This window comes from Pleurodeles waltl, chromosome 11 (genome assembly GCF_031143425.1).
Source record: "Pleurodeles waltl isolate 20211129_DDA chromosome 11, aPleWal1.hap1.20221129, whole genome shotgun sequence".
Lineage (NCBI taxonomy): Eukaryota > Metazoa > Chordata > Amphibia > Caudata > Salamandridae > Pleurodeles > Pleurodeles waltl.
The window spans coordinates 807,578,585-807,594,010 of record NC_090450.1 but is presented as its reverse complement, the minus strand read 5'-3'; the positions used below and the strand labels follow the sequence as shown (position 1 = coordinate 807,594,010).

At 42.3% G+C, this 15,426-nt stretch overlaps 1 protein-coding gene across 2 annotated transcripts in view; it reads left to right on the top strand.

Annotated features, from left to right (window-relative positions):
• Positions 1 to 15,426, top strand: part of THOC5 (THO complex subunit 5) — a 224,071-nt gene that overhangs the window by 35,753 nt on the left and 172,892 nt on the right. For both annotated transcript variants that reach the window (XM_069214584.1, XM_069214583.1), the window contains exons 3-4: positions 13,920 to 14,063; positions 15,228 to 15,341. In XM_069214584.1, the coding sequence (XP_069070685.1) occupies positions 13,920 to 14,063; positions 15,228 to 15,341 (258 nt within the window). The remainder of the gene's footprint in view (positions 1 to 13,919; positions 14,064 to 15,227; positions 15,342 to 15,426) is intronic.

Genomic DNA, 15,426 nt, shown 5'->3' with positions numbered 1-15,426 from the left:
TCATGAGTCTTCGACCAGGAAGGTAGTTGTCTAACATGACGGAGTAGCATTAACATCCAAAAATGAATTAGTTCCATTATGTGTATTAACATCCCTTCATAATGATACATCGCCTATCCAGTTTACCGTCATGCTGCTCTACAAATTATATTGTAATAAATGACATTAATTACAGTTCTTTTGGTGTTCCTCCACCACGGTGCCTTGTCAAACGGCGATGCCCGTATAGTTAATTGTTACTCTGCTTCGTATTACATTTTAATGGAATGTATATTTTCCATTGTTTACATTTTTGGTTAAAAAAAAATTTCAGTGGTTTTCGTTTGCCAGCCCTTCCAACTAGGGCACCATTACATAGGGATTATTGCGTAGCTACTCGCTAATTCTTTCTTTAATTAATTTTTTCTTTCCCCAACAAACCACACCTTTTTGGAAGGCTTTTTAAAGTCTAATTTGGCAGCCCTCCAACACGGGGCATCATAAAACAGTCCGTCTGATGATGTTATGAACTACGATTATGTTTCCACAACAAGAGTCCGTTGTCGCTTTCTTAAACGGACTCTGCCCCCATTAGTCCTTCGTTTATTTTCACGAAGGGACGCGTTCGGGAGCGGGCTCTGCTGCTCCTATTTGAAGCCCGGACAACGTCCGATCCGGTTGTTTTCCGGGTCGCGCGTTTCCGAAGCTAGGTTCAACAAGCTGAACCAGGGATGATTTTGAGAGTAGCTACCTCGCTATTGTCCTAATGAATAGCATTACTTGATGTGGAATGGGACTAGTCATTTACCCTCTTCCTGTTTATTTCATGGGCTCACCCCGCCTACATTCTGATTTTGTCATTGCGGGGCTTTTGAATTAGAGACCTCGGAGTGATTTCTCTCCCTAATGTTTTTAATGTTTTTTTGTGGGATAATTGACAATTTTGAGAACAGATGACATTTGGAGAGCAGCACCTAATATTCGTGAAACATAGATTGACCATGGATATTTTGATATTTTTCTACTTAACCCATTTAAACAACCGGTCACGTTTTTATTAGTGTTGGCAACATGTAGCATTAACCTCTTACATTTTTTTATGACTTTGTCCCATCAACGACGACCTAGTCATTTTGGCAAACCAAGATGTTACATTTCTTGTTTGGTTCACCCACTAACCTAATATTTTGCTGTCATTAATCACATGTAGCGTCACCTTGAGTCTCCGAAACGCACCACCCACTGGAGCCTGATCTCGATTAGGGATCGGTAAGCATGTTTTGACGTGTGGTGCCTCATGTTTTGTTGTCTCTTTTATCTAATACATTTGATATTTCGACGTTGTCTATTTTTCTTTTTGTTTTCCAGGTTACCTGTGTTAACCAGTTAACTTTAATGTAAGTTGACGGATATTTATGTATTCTTGTCTGTGATACTCTCTTCCACTATTGAATTGTATAGGTCCTGATGAAGCGTCAATGGATCCGGCTGGACCAATAGACGCGAAACATGTCGACCAGTGAAATGGAGGTCCTTTTAGTTTCAAGGACCCTTGATTATTCACCTTAGAAAGACTTTGAGCATTATCCTCATTTTTTCTTTTGTTTTTCTATTTTTAATCTTGGTCTTCATCTATATTATCTGAGTCTGATTAAATGATGGTGTTTAATGGATGAATAACCAATTTTAACCCTTTTTAGCATTTTTTGATGGTGACTTTGAGCATCACGTCATTTTTGGCTGAGAGCCCCCCCCTCACTGGGGTGCCCACTAGGTATTGCAGTGCCAGCCTGGTGAGGAGCAATTCCCAATGATGATGATAGCCATCCAATGTGATGCTTGAGGGTTCTAGCTCCTGAGATCACAGATCTCCTGGTGTTATTGCTTTGCTTGGAACAGTGTACTTAGTTTTTTATTACTACTGTTGGGAGGTTTTACAGTGGACCTGAATACTCCCGGTCCCTCTTCTCTTTGTTTTGTGATACATTTGTATGCCTAGATGTGTCCAGTTCCTATTTAAGCAGTATTGTAGGTAATTCCCGGTTGCCCAGATCTGAAATTTGCCATATTAGACATAGGTAAGATGTGTCCATGTTTATTCTGAAGCCAGACAATGTACCAAAAATCTCCAGTTTTGATAAGATTCAATCAACGACCTGATATATACTGGGAAAACAAAGGAGTACATAATCTGTGTGGAAAGGTGTAATATGTGTATCAGTGTAGATCAGTACCCCCATTAATGCAATTTCTCAATACCAGCATGACCAGAGTCTCCACTGCTAATGTAAACAAGCATTTGTAATGCAGTGGGTCTCTCATTCGCTTGAGTTAGAGCTATTGGCGTTGTAAATTCATAACCGGACTTTCTTTTATTGCCCCATAAATTGGTCGACCCTGCCTCATAATTTGGTCTTTTCCTGCCACATAATTTCCAGTGTCCCTGCATATAGCTAAATCACTTCCATTTACCTTCTTCCTCTATCTGCAGCCAAAATGAAACTCCTGCCATTTAGCATCCTAATGTAAATTCTGCCATACTATTTCCAGTATAATACCACTTTCACCACCCCACCATCAGAGTTGCTGGCTGGCTAACACAATTCCCAAAGCAAGACAGCCTCGGAGGAGTAATGAGAGACCTAAACTAGACGGGTCACCCAAACATATCAAGAGTGTTTAAACAGTCCTAGTGTAATAAGGATGTTAAATTGGCCTGAATCATGGTCATAATTACAATAAGGAGCGATTAATAAAACATATACAATTATCATATAAACCCCATAAAAACCTTTATCAGACATAAGCTTTTGTCATTAGACTGTAATGCTCAGAGTAGCCTCTAGAGGACACCACAATAAAAATAGCATTTGTAAGAAACATGGTCATGTTACCATATAGTTGGCCCCTAGAGGGCCACATGAAAAGAAAATGACTGAAAGTATTGCAGCGTAACCACTCATTTAGCCCCTAAAGGGCGTAGTGCATTACACATTTTCAGGGCTAACAGCCCTACTGCAAAGATATTACAAACAAGACCCTTAAAACACAGACAACTCTCAGCTGTAAAACAAAAGTTCCGCCATGAGAGAGATTAAAAAGACACTGAATGGAGGGAGGAGTTATTATTTTGGGGTCCCCACTAACCTAGTGTGGTGGCATTCTGGGACAACTAAGTGCAGCTAATATTGTAGCAAGTTTACTGTAATGCTCAGAACAGCCCCTAGAAGACACCACAATAAAAATATAATTTGTGAGAAACATGGTCATGTAACCATTCGCCTCTAGAGGGCATAACCACATGAAAATAGAATGGCTCAAAGTAATTTAGTACAACCATATGTTTAGCCCCTAAAGGGCATAGTGCCTTACACATTTTCATGTCTACTGTGATACTAAGGCCCTTCGAACACAAACTACTCTCGGCTGTAAAACAAAAGTTCCAGATATAAGAGAGCTTAAAAAGGGACTGAATGGTGAGAGAGGTTATTATTTTGGGGTCCCCACTAACCTTGGATGGGGGCCCAGAGATGACCTAAACATAAATAGTGTGTCATGGTGAACATTTTGGTGGTGGTCCTATTGTCCTAGGACCACCTCAGGCTGAACTATGGGTAAAATATTTTGAAAAAGAATGCTTGCAATGCATTATGGTGTGACTTTTCACAAGTGCAGTGAATATTGTAGTATTGTATCTCCTGCAGTTCTGGGATATATCCGTGTTTGCAGAAGTCTGTGTTTTTTAGGAGATTTTTTATCAATTATAAGTGTTTTTGGGAAAGCTATGGAGCTTGAAGGGGAGAGCCAAAATAAATAACTGATTAAGTAACAGTGTGAACAATGTGACCAACACTCCAATGCCACTGATGGAGTTTACGCTGTGAGTGCTATGGCTGCCATGGAAAATGAGGGAGAGAGACAAAAGAAAAAATGATTCACCTGCGCTGAAGTATTTTGGCAATCGTGCAACTATCCATGTGACGGGGTCAGTCTGCAAGGCTGTAACAAAACTGCCCCAAGGCGGGACAAACGTAAAAATTACCAATGACATCAAGGGATTTTTAAAAGGCAAGCCCACGAACGAGTGAAAGTGATGGGCATAAGGTGGGTGTGGTTAAAAGCCCACAATACTTAAAACATTGGTCAAAGCGCTTGCTCACTCGGCCTAAAAAGAGGGGCAGCATCCCGCCTTGTTGATCTCTGAACTGACCCCCACCACACAAGGTAACCTACCCATTTTGAGGGCTCACATATAGGAGTTTAATATAGCTGTGTATTTCATTCCTGAATCCTTTTTCACCAACTATTGCAAAAGTGGTTGCAACTTAAAAAGTTAGTCTTTTTCCGTGTTGTAGGAAGCTACCGTTCATAGGGGAGCCTCTATTAATAGATTCACTAGTATATGAAACAGTCTTGTAATATTGGCAAACGTGCTGCTGTTCAGTAAAAAAACAGACTGGTCTTGAAGCACCAGACATGACAGCACCCCAAATATTCTAGTTGAACTCTTTTCCTCTGATTTTACAATCAGTACAGCACTGAGGAAGGGTGGCATGCTTCAACATTTAGTAGATCCAGGTCAGGCTTTCATATAAGCACCCCAATTACTTTCATTGTAGTGGAAGCCTAGCACACACATTCTTATGTTTCTTGATATGCTTGGATGGCAGTCTATCACTGTCTCATGACATGGTGTTTTACTTCTTTCCAAGCGTCTGATTGTATTTTTAAGCTCCAGTTCCAATGGTAGGCTGTTTACCTCAGCGGCCTGTATCTGCCTTAACAGACTAAGTGTCGCCGGTCTCTCATATACCTGCATACAAGACATGGGCACGACTTGCACAGTTGCAAAACCATTTGTTGTAGTTTTCCCCCAAACCTGAAAGCAATTTCCATCTGAGTACACCAAAGATCCCACAGGTTCCAAGAGAGCAAAAACAAGGACATGATTCTCCTATATTATTATCTTAAAGTCACCGACTAGCTCTGTCCTCCTCAACATGTTGTCTAGCTTTGCAATGCAAGTAATCATGGAGGCCTAGTCCATCCAATACATCACATCATTTTATATGCAGTTCCAGCAATGCTGACCTGTCTTTTTGTCAAGGGGGAATTTCGCCCTGAAGTCGCCTCACTTCTTCCACTATAGTTCTAATTTTCCTGATTAGGACTTTCCTGACTCCATAATTGGATACAAGACTCATGCCCTGTACCACCACTGTACCCTTCTCCCACTCAGCCTGTCATTCCCTTGTAGCTTCAACATTCTCTTGGAAGAACTTATCAGTCCCCTTCCTCAAGTTGTCCCTGAAGATACCATTTTTGAGGGGTTCTGCTTGCATTTTCCCAGATACATGTCTTGTGTTTACCCCATATTATGTGCAACAGTAATGGGCTGCTCAGGTTTCTTCCCAAATATTCAGCTTTCTTATCCTGGCCTGAATTTCTGAGATGCACATGATAAGCATCTCAAGACTGTTTGAGCAGTTCATTTTCAGGTATTAGTTGGGTGATGTTCACATATCGATGGAAGGAGATACCATGCTTCTGTAAGAGTTCAACTCCAGGCTCAACATATAGGTTAACAAGCTTCAACAAAGACAGTTTGTCTGGTTTTAACGTGGTAACTCATGCAAACATTGTTTATGTATGCCTGTATTTGCATATGTTACAACATTAAAGCCATCTCTGTTGGCATTGCCAATGCTTGTTAACTATCCGGTGTTGTTTTTTCTCTTGCAGAAATGTGTACATTTTTAACATACTGCCCTCGAAATGCATTTCTATATTTCAAGTTAGCACATAGCACTTTCAAATTTGAATGGTAGTTTGATTGGTGATGAAGGGCATGGAGGCTGTAAAGAGGGAGTTCCCAAAGAATACGCCTTGTGGGTTCAGTGCACAACATTGTTCTGAAGGTGGCTACTGCTGTACCTGTGACTACCTTCTCCTGACAAAAGTCTTGCTGGTTGACCATGAAATAATGAGCCATAGTACAGGTGTGTGCTCAGGGTTCTACCCACTCTCTGATTGTCACTATTTTCAATTCCGTTTTGTATTGTATTTATATAGTGCTTACTACCCCTGACGAGGCGTCAACGCACATTTTGGTGTGTAGCATGCTACTCTGGAACCAAAAAGGAATTAGTGGTGGATTAGTAGAAATATGAGTACAGTATTCTTATTATTATGAGTTAATTTGAGCAGAGGATATGTGAGTTTGTTAGTTGGGTTGAGTAGAGTAATGGAGGGATAGAGGATGGAATGATTCAGAAGTGTTAATTGGGACTTTATTGCAATAGAATGGGGCTTGGGATGAGTAAAGGTGCGATGGAGGAGGGAAGAGTCTGTAGAAAGGGGTAGGGAGATCACAGTAGCAGGAGGGGTTTCTGGATGAGTCAAAGGTGAGATAAATAAGGGAGAATTTTGTAGGGTTGTTTGGGAGACCATGGTAGTAAACTGAGGTTTGGGGTGAGCTAGATGTGGAAGAGGAGGGAAGAGCTTAGGCATGGTTATTTTGGAGATTAAAGTAGTAGAATGATTTTGTGGTGAGTCAGTGGGGATGTAGGATAGATTGCTAGAGACATACGTTGAGGGTTTGAGGGGGAGACAAAGTAAAGCTTACAAGAGAGTGTGTATATATGTGTGTGTGTGTGTGTGTGTATATATATATATTTTATTTATATGTGTACATATATTTTAAATATTTTAATTAAAAGTTTTCTTTTCTTAATACATATTTTTTAACTATTTATAATTTGAATTTTATTTATAGATTTTTTTTATTTTTTATTTAATTTTGCTCTAGTACAGTAGGACTAGAGTAATAAGTAGATATGTAAATACTTAGCAAGGGAATAAATGTGCAAGGAACATAATAATGGGTATAATATGAGAAGAAAAGTAGTATTGTAGAAACACACTTTCAAGATTTGTAATATTTGAAGTTAATCAATAAGTGTACTTTTCTAACATTTATTTATCTTTCCTCAATTTTTGAATGGTGAAATGCTTATGATAATAAAACATTTGATCGATGTTATATAAAGAAAGCAGGGATTCAGAAGTACCTAATATAACAATTTATCTAGGAGCTATGCAATGACCTATGAACATGTTAAGCATAGAATAATATACACATGTATGTGTGTGTGTATATATATATATATATATATATATCTATCTGTGAGTAAACATTCACTTGTTAAACAGGCTTAAAGAGTGTGTATAATTTATTATTAGTATTATGACATTGTAACATTACATATTTCCTTTTTCTTGTATGGTGGTGTTCTAAGGCGGGGTGCCAAACTTGAGCAGAGGTTTCTTTGTGCAAAGTATTTGTTTATTTTGTTTCTGATAAAAAGTGGTCCTGTTCCATGTATAGCTTTGTGGGTGATAAAAAGCAGATTGAAGGTGGATCTTCTTCTGGCAACGGGTAACAAGTGTAGTGCTCCAAAGGCAGGGGAGATGTGGGCTTGTGGCGTTACATGTAATAGTAGCCTGGCAGCGGAGTTCTGAATACATTGTAGTTTTTTCATAATAGATAGAGATGATCAATGGTAGAGGCTATTGGCATAATCCAGTTGGATAGTACAAGAGAGATAGTAGCCTGTATCTTGTGTGAAAATCCAAGGTGGGGGAAAATGCATCTCAGAGTCTTCAGGGTGATAAAGCTTGATCCTGCTAATTTGTCCACTTGGGCATTCATTGTTAACTTGGAGTCCATGGTAATTCCAAGGTTTTTAACTTCCTTGGATACTTGAGGAGGTGGTCCGAGATTGCCAGGCACACAGTGGGTAATCATTTTTCCAGTCGCCACATGTGAGTAGTTCCGTTTTGGAAGCATTTACTTTGAGATGGCTCCAAGTCATCCACTTGTAAACGGCTCTGAGGCAATGGAAGATTTGTGACTTTTCAATGTCTTTGGAGCATTCCAATGTATGTAATATTTGTGTCTCATCTGCATAGTTGTAGCATGTGAGTTGAAAAGCCTTGATCAGTTCTGTTAATGACATCATGTAGATGTTGAAAAGCAAAGGTGAGATGATTGATCCTTGGGGGGGGCACTGCTTTTGTGAGGTATGGTTTGGATGAGAAGGTGGGAGAATAGATAATAATTCTGTTTTGAAGGTAGGATTTAATCCAGTTGAGAGCAGTCCTTTCTATGCCCGCTTCGTGGAGTCTTTGAATTAGGGTGTGTAGGAAGTTGGCTCTGTATGCACTATTTCAAAGTAAGGACTAGTATGCACAGAGTCCAAGGGTTCCCCTTAGAGGTAAGATAGTGGCAAAAAGAGATAATACTAATGCTCTATTTTGTGGTAGTGTGGTCGAGCAGTAGGCTTATCAAAGGAGTAGTGTTAAGCATTTGTTGTACATACACACAGGCAATAAATGAGGAACACACACTCAAAGACAATTCCAGGCCAATAGGTTTTTGTATAGAAAAATCTATTTTCTTAGTTTAGTTTAAGAACCACAGGTTCAACTTCTACATGTAATACTTTGCATGAAACGTATTGCAGGTAAGTACTTTAGGAACTTTGAATAATCACAATAGCATATATACTTTTCAAATAAAACACATATAGCTATTTTAAAACTAGACACTGCAATTTTCACAGTTCCTAGGGGAGGTAAGTAATTGTTAGTTCTTGCAGGTAAGTAAACCACCTACGGGGTTCAAATTTGGGTCCAAGGTAGCCCACCGTTGAGGGTTCAGAGCAACCCCAAAGTTACCACACCAGCAGCTCAGGGCCAGTCAGGTGCAGAGGTCAAAGTGGTGCCCAAAACGCATAGGCTTCAATGGAGAAGGGGGTGCCCCGGTTCCAGTCTGCCAGCAGGTAAGTACCCGCGTCTTCGAGGGCAGACCAGGGGGGTTTTGTAGGGCACCGGGGGGACACAAGTTAGCACAGAAAGTACACCCTCAGCAGCACGGGGGTGGCCGGGTGCAGTGTGCAAACACACGTCGGGTTTTCAATTGGAATCAATTGGAGACCAAGGGGTCTCTTCAGCGATGCAGGCAAGGGGGGGGGGGGCTCCTCGGGGTAGCCACCACCTGGGCAAGGGAGAGGGCCTCCTGGGGGTTACTCCTGCACTGGAGTTCCGATCTTTCAGGTCCTGGGGGCTGCGGGTGCAGAGTCTTTTCCAGGCATCGGGACCTGGGAGTCAGGCAGTCGCGGTCAGGGGGAGCCTCGGGATTCCCTCTGAAGGCGTCGCTGGGGGGGCAACTCTGGCTACTCACGGTCTCGTAGTCGCCGGGGAGTCCTCCCTGAAGTGTTTGTTCTCCAAAAGTCGAGCCGGGGGCGTCGGGTGCAGAGTTGCAAGTCTCACGCTTCCGGCGGGAAACGCAGTTGTCATGAAGTTGCTTCTTTGGAAACAAAGTTGCAGTCTTGGGTGAACAGAGCCGCTGTCCTCTGGAGTTTCTTGGTCCTTCTAGAGCAGGGCAGTCCTCTGAGGATTCAGAGGTCGCTGGTCCTGGGGAAAGCGTCGCTGGAGCAGTTTCTTCAGAAGGGGGGAGACAGGCCGGTAGAGCTGGGGCCAAAGCAGTTGGTGTCTCCGTCTTCTCTGCAGGGTTTTTCAGCTCAGCAGTCCTCTTCTTCTTAGGTTGCTGGAATCTGAGTTTCTAGGTTCAAGGGAGCCCCTAAATACAGAATTTAGGGGTGTGTTTAGGTCAGGGAGGGCAGTAGCCAATGGCTACTAGCCCTGAGGGTGGCTACACCCTCTTTGTGCCTCCTCCCAAGGAGAGGGGGTCACATTCCTATCCCTATTGGGGGGATCCTCCATCTGCATGATGGAGGTCCTAAAAGTCCGAGTCACTTCAGCTCAGGTTGCCTTAGGGGCTGTCCTGACTGGTCAGTGACTCCTCCTTGTTTTTCTCATTATCTCCTCCGGCCTTGCTGCCAAAAGTGGGGCCGTGGCCGGAGGGGGCGGGCAACTCCACTAGCTGGAATGCCCTGTGGTGCTGTAACAAAGGGGGTGAGCCTTTGAGGCTCACCGCCAGGTGTTACAGTTCTGCAAGGGGGAGGTGATAAGCATCTCCACCCAGTACAGGCTTTGTTACTAGCCACAGAGTGACAAAGGCACTCTCCCCATGTGGCCAGCAACATGTCTCGAGTGTGGCAGGCTGCTAAAACCAGTCAGCATACACGGGTAGTTAGTTAAGGTTTCAGGGGGCACATCTAAGGTGCCCTCTGGGGTGTATTTTACAATAAAATGTACACTGGCATCAGTGTGCATTTATTGTACTGAGAAGTTTGATACCAAACTTCACAGTTTTCAGTGTAGCCATTATGGTGCTGTGGAGTTCGTGTATGACCGACTCCCAGACCATATACTCTTATGGCTGCCCTGCACTTACAATGTCTAAGGTTTTGCTTAGACACTGTAGGGGCACAGTGCTTATGCACTGGTGCCCTCACCTATGGTATAGTGCACCCTGCCTTAGGGCTGTAAGGCCTGCTAGAGGGGTGACTTATCTATACTGCATAGGCAGTGTGAGGTTGGCATGGCACTCTGAGGGGAGTGCCATGTCGACTTACTCGTTTTGTCATCACCAGCACACACAAGCTGGCAAGCAGTGTGTTTGTGCTGAGTGAGGGGTCCCCTGGGTGGCATAAGATATGCTGCAGCCCTTAGAGACCTTCCCTGGCATCAGGGCCCTTGGTACCCGGGGTACCAGTTACAAGGGACTTACCTGGATGCCAGGGTGTACCAATTGTGTAAACAAAAGTACAGGTTAGGGAAAGAACACTGGTGCTGGGGCCTGGTTAGCAGGCCTCAGCACACTTTCAAATCAAAACATAGCATCAGCAAAGGCAAAAAGTCAGGGGGTAACCATGCCAAGGAGGCATTTCCTTACAGGGTGTCATGGTCAACAGTATCAAAGGCAGCCGAGAGGTCTAAGAGAAGTAGTGCAGCAACTCCATTGCGGTCGACAGTGTTTTTAAGATCATCCCAGATTGCTACGAGTGCTGATTCAGGGCCTCTTCCTGGGCAGAATCCAGTTTGGTAGTCTGAAAGTATGGAATTGTCTTCAATGAATTGTGACATCTGGGCGAATGCTGCTCTTTCTATCAGTTTGCCCAGGAAAGGTCCATTTACGATTGGTCTGTAGTTTTTGGGGTCCTGATGGTCTAGGTTTTGTTTTCTTTAATAATAGACATATGTATGCTTTTTTTCAGGTCTTCAGGAAAAGTTCCTGTAGTTAGAGTTATTGATGATTTTTCTTACAGTTATGGCAGCAGAAGTAGATAAAAGAATGTTCTTGAAGATGTTTGCTGGACAAGGGTCAGCAGGGCAAGCGGAAAGCCTGCTTGCTTTGACCAAATCAATAAATTCACCTTGTGATATTTGTTTGAAGGAGTGCAGAGGATGGATTGGTTTATTCTTGAAGGAGTTTTGGAAAGTGGTTGGTGCTGATGGTTTTCTTCTGGCTTAAATTGGAATCCAATATGTTTTCCTTGGTTGTGTAATGAGTTGCCAGTTTGTGAAATCTTGAGTAGAGGGACGACTTCCTTCCATGTTTTGAAATTCATTGAGAATTTTATAAAATTCTTTGGTAGTAGATTTAGCATTAGAATTCTGTCTGCATAGTACCTTGTTTCAGCTTTTCTGATTGATGATTTGTATACTCTGTTAAGCTTGTGTAGCTGAAGTTTGTCTTGAATGTTGTTTGTTTTGAGCCAGGTCTGCTGCAACCTTCTGATTTGTTGCTTTATCTTTTTAAGTTCTGTATTTCTCCAAGGTGTTGGTTTTCTTTTGTCCTGTTTAGTTTTTATGAGTGGTATTAAGATATCGAAAGCTTCCTGTAGCCACTCATAAAATTTTGGAACAGAATTAATTGTAACCAGATCAGTGTTGGTTGTTAGTTGTGTTTCTAATTCTTTAAAATTGAGTGTGCTCTGTGGTTGAAAGATGCATGTATGTAAGTTGCTATGGGGTGTGTTGATTTGTGGTGTTTTGTGTTGGAAAGTTATCAAATGGTGTTCTGACCATGTGATTGGCGTGATACTATGGACGATAACTAGTTCAGGCTCTGCAAAAATGACATCTAGGATGTGTCCAGCGATGTGTGTGGGATTGTGTACAGTGCGACTAGGCCAGTGGTGATAGCGTTTGGATGGGGCATATTGGGTTTGTCAAACCAAATGTTTAGGTCCCCAAGAATGCATAGGTTTGAATATAATGTACTTTTTTTGTAGGATAGCCTTATGTAATAGACAAGGGGATGCGAAGTTGTGAAGAGTGGCATGTTGTTTATTTTGTTTGCGTCTGTTTAGTGTAGAAGCAGTATAGGTTAGGGATGGTGGGGGAGCATGTGGATCATAATGTAAGACTCTGTTGTGCAATGGATGGGGGACTGGTGAATGAATGTTGCTGTGTTGGTGTGCTTGTGGTAGATGTTTGTGAAGAGTGACCATGTAGGAGTAAAGATTGGTCAGGATTTGTATTCTTTGTGTAGTCATCAGGGTGGGAGTGGGTGTGACGGACGGTATTAAGATTGTGTTTTGGAAGGCTGGGTTTAGGCATTGTCATGATAAAAGGTGATCTGGCAGGAGCAAACGGAGGATATTGCTGTTGGTTTGTATGAACAGGAAGTGTATCTGGATGGTTGAAAGTAATGTATAATGTGGTTTTGTGTTGTGTGGGCGATGGCAGGTTGTGTTAGTAGGAATGGACTGAGTTGTGTTTAGTGTGAGAATGAAGGTGTTTTACTGTTGTAGGTGTGGTGGATATGTGTATAGGTGTGGTATGTGGGGTTTTGTGTTGGTTGATGAGACATTACAATCTGTATGAGGTCAGTTTGGGATGCATGAGTTTGATGTCTTTGCTGATAGTATGTTTGCACGTTGATGGATGTGTAGGGAGTAAGGTCCTTTCTGGTAAATGGGAAATTGGGCAGTATTTTTGGCCCTAGGCACGACCCGGCCTGGACAGGCCCAATAATGCAAATGCCCTTGTCCTCTCCACCTTTAGCATCGATGCTTGGGCTGAGACGTCCCGAGCGGTAGGCTTAAATAGCCCTATTGACCAATAGTTTTAGTTCTTGAGACTCGCATATTCCAGTTCTCGCATTTTGCCCAGCACCCACATGAATCTCGCCTTCATGCAGGTGAAGGACGCAGAGAGCAGGAAGCGTGTGTATTTGTAGCCTGAGAAATACAATCCATAGCATTGAAAAGCTCTTGTAGAAGCCACTGGGATGGGAGCAGTTGGGACAGAAGTTTTTGTTGGGCTTGCATCCTTCCATAAGTGTTTCTAAACTTTGTCTTGTGAAATATTTTGCACTGAGACATTTCCAGATAATTTTCATCAGACTTGCAGGTGGAATGTCCTCACTAGTCTTGTCCTCCTGTCTTGTAAGGACAAGACGCTAGCAGAAGAGATCATCAAGAAACTATTTTAATGACTGTCCGTGATTGGTTACTGCAGTCTCTCAAAGCTTGCCCCTTGCCGCACTCACCCATCCTCAGGTGTTTTTCCTCTTGTATACTGCCACTTCATTTGAACTAGTTGCTGTCTTTGGTGATGGGAGCCACTTCCTCCTTAAACAGTCTAACACCAATGTCCTGACAGTTGAAGTGTGTTGGCCAGTACAGATCCTGAACAGTACCAGATTCTAATGTGTGTTTGCAACTGCTAAGATTCTTGCATTGATGGCTTACTCATTACTTTCTCACCAGATTGCTAATTTCTGTTACCATTGTCCATTTTCTTCGTTTGACAGGTTTATGAAAGAAATACTTATACATATATATAAGAGTGAGAGAGCTGCCAGGGTCTCTGAGTTGGAACAGTTTGAAAATCTGTTGTCTTGATAATGGAGGATGAACATCTGAAGTTGTGGGCAAGAGATGCCTGCCTGGTTGATGTGGGTTTTTTCACAGCATTCTCTTCCCTTCCAGCCATATTGAACTGTTGTTTCTTTCTTTTTATAGGAAGGCCGTTATTACAGTGAGGAAGCAGAGGTAGACCTCCGGGACCCCAATAATGACTACAATTTGTACAAGGAAACATGCCAGGACCTGCAGCGTCTCATGGCTGAAATTCAAGACTTGAAGAGCAAAGGCAGCAAAGATGTTGTAAGGCAAAGCAGAGGCTTGTGATTGGGCAGAATGAAATGGAGCAGTAGGCTTAGTCACCAGAGAGAACAGCTGCAAGGTCAGAGAGATTATACCAGTGATTTGGGGCCCACAATTGTTAGTGTTATGATTGGTTGTAGGGGGAAGAAAGGCATTAGATGGTTCTGCAGAATTTAAGACCTAAAAGTGAGGAGTGTACTTAAAGAAAAAATTACTTTATAGTGTGCCTGTTTGTTAGGAGAGGTTCTTGCAAATAGTAGTTTGTCCAGGATGGAGCTGTGGGACCAGATGATGGTGCTGCTACTGAAATGTCCTGGATGGGATTGTGTAGCTGAAGAGCAGTGTCATAGCATGTTTTTCCAGAGGCTGGTACTCCTGATTCATTTTAGAGTTCTAAAAATAGACCTTACAAGTATTTGTATTGGACCAAAATAGCATATTGAGTGCTTAGAGACACAGAGCCTGTGTGTATGTAAGGGAAAGTATTGTCAGAGAGCATTGTAAGACCAAAAGAGTAGCTCTTCAATTAGTTAGATTACTAGAAAGATGTGAAGCCCTGAAGACTAGACTTGGGATGTTTGATATGTGAATTGGATGTCTATAGCCTCTAAAGTTACAAATGGGGGCAATAAGTACAGAAGTGAGATATGAAATGATTACAAACACCATAGTGATTAAGCTATAGATCAATGCCTTTTACATGTGGTGAAATAGCGGATTGATTATTGAAAGAGCCCATTGAGCTCCATTTATTAAACAGCCTAAAAAATAAATAAAAGTTTAAATGGCTCGGGTTATTTTTTATGAAGACCTCCTTGAACAGCTTGTGGAGAGGCAGATGCTCACATCTGAGGCTGCCGGGATCAGACATTGCCGCTCAGCCTGTTCTACTACTCAGATTGAAATGGTGGCAGAGAAGCTTAGTCTACTGTGGCTTGTATGGAATACTTGGTATTGTGTGAAAATAAACTGTGCAAAGCAAAGGCTCAGTGAGCAAAGTAGTATGTGGTGAGGATGTTGAAAGTTATTTTCTGGTGTACTCACTGAGCGTATACTCAGTGAGCAAGGTTGTATATGGTGAAGTGTGGAAAGGTATTATCTAGTGTGGTAAATCTTAATCTTATTTAACATGTCACTTGTGCCTCCGCTGTTCTGTTCCTCCAGACAGCAGAGATTGAAGAACGCCGTATCCAGAGCTGTGTCCACTTCATGACCCTGAAAAAGTTGAACCGGTTGGCTCATATCCGGCTAAAGAAGGGGCGAGATCAGACACATGAGGTAGGGTTAAACACTGGGTGGTGGTTGTCATAGAGTAAAAGGGAGCAACTGACTTTGCATTTTCTCTTCATCTCATATCTGATCA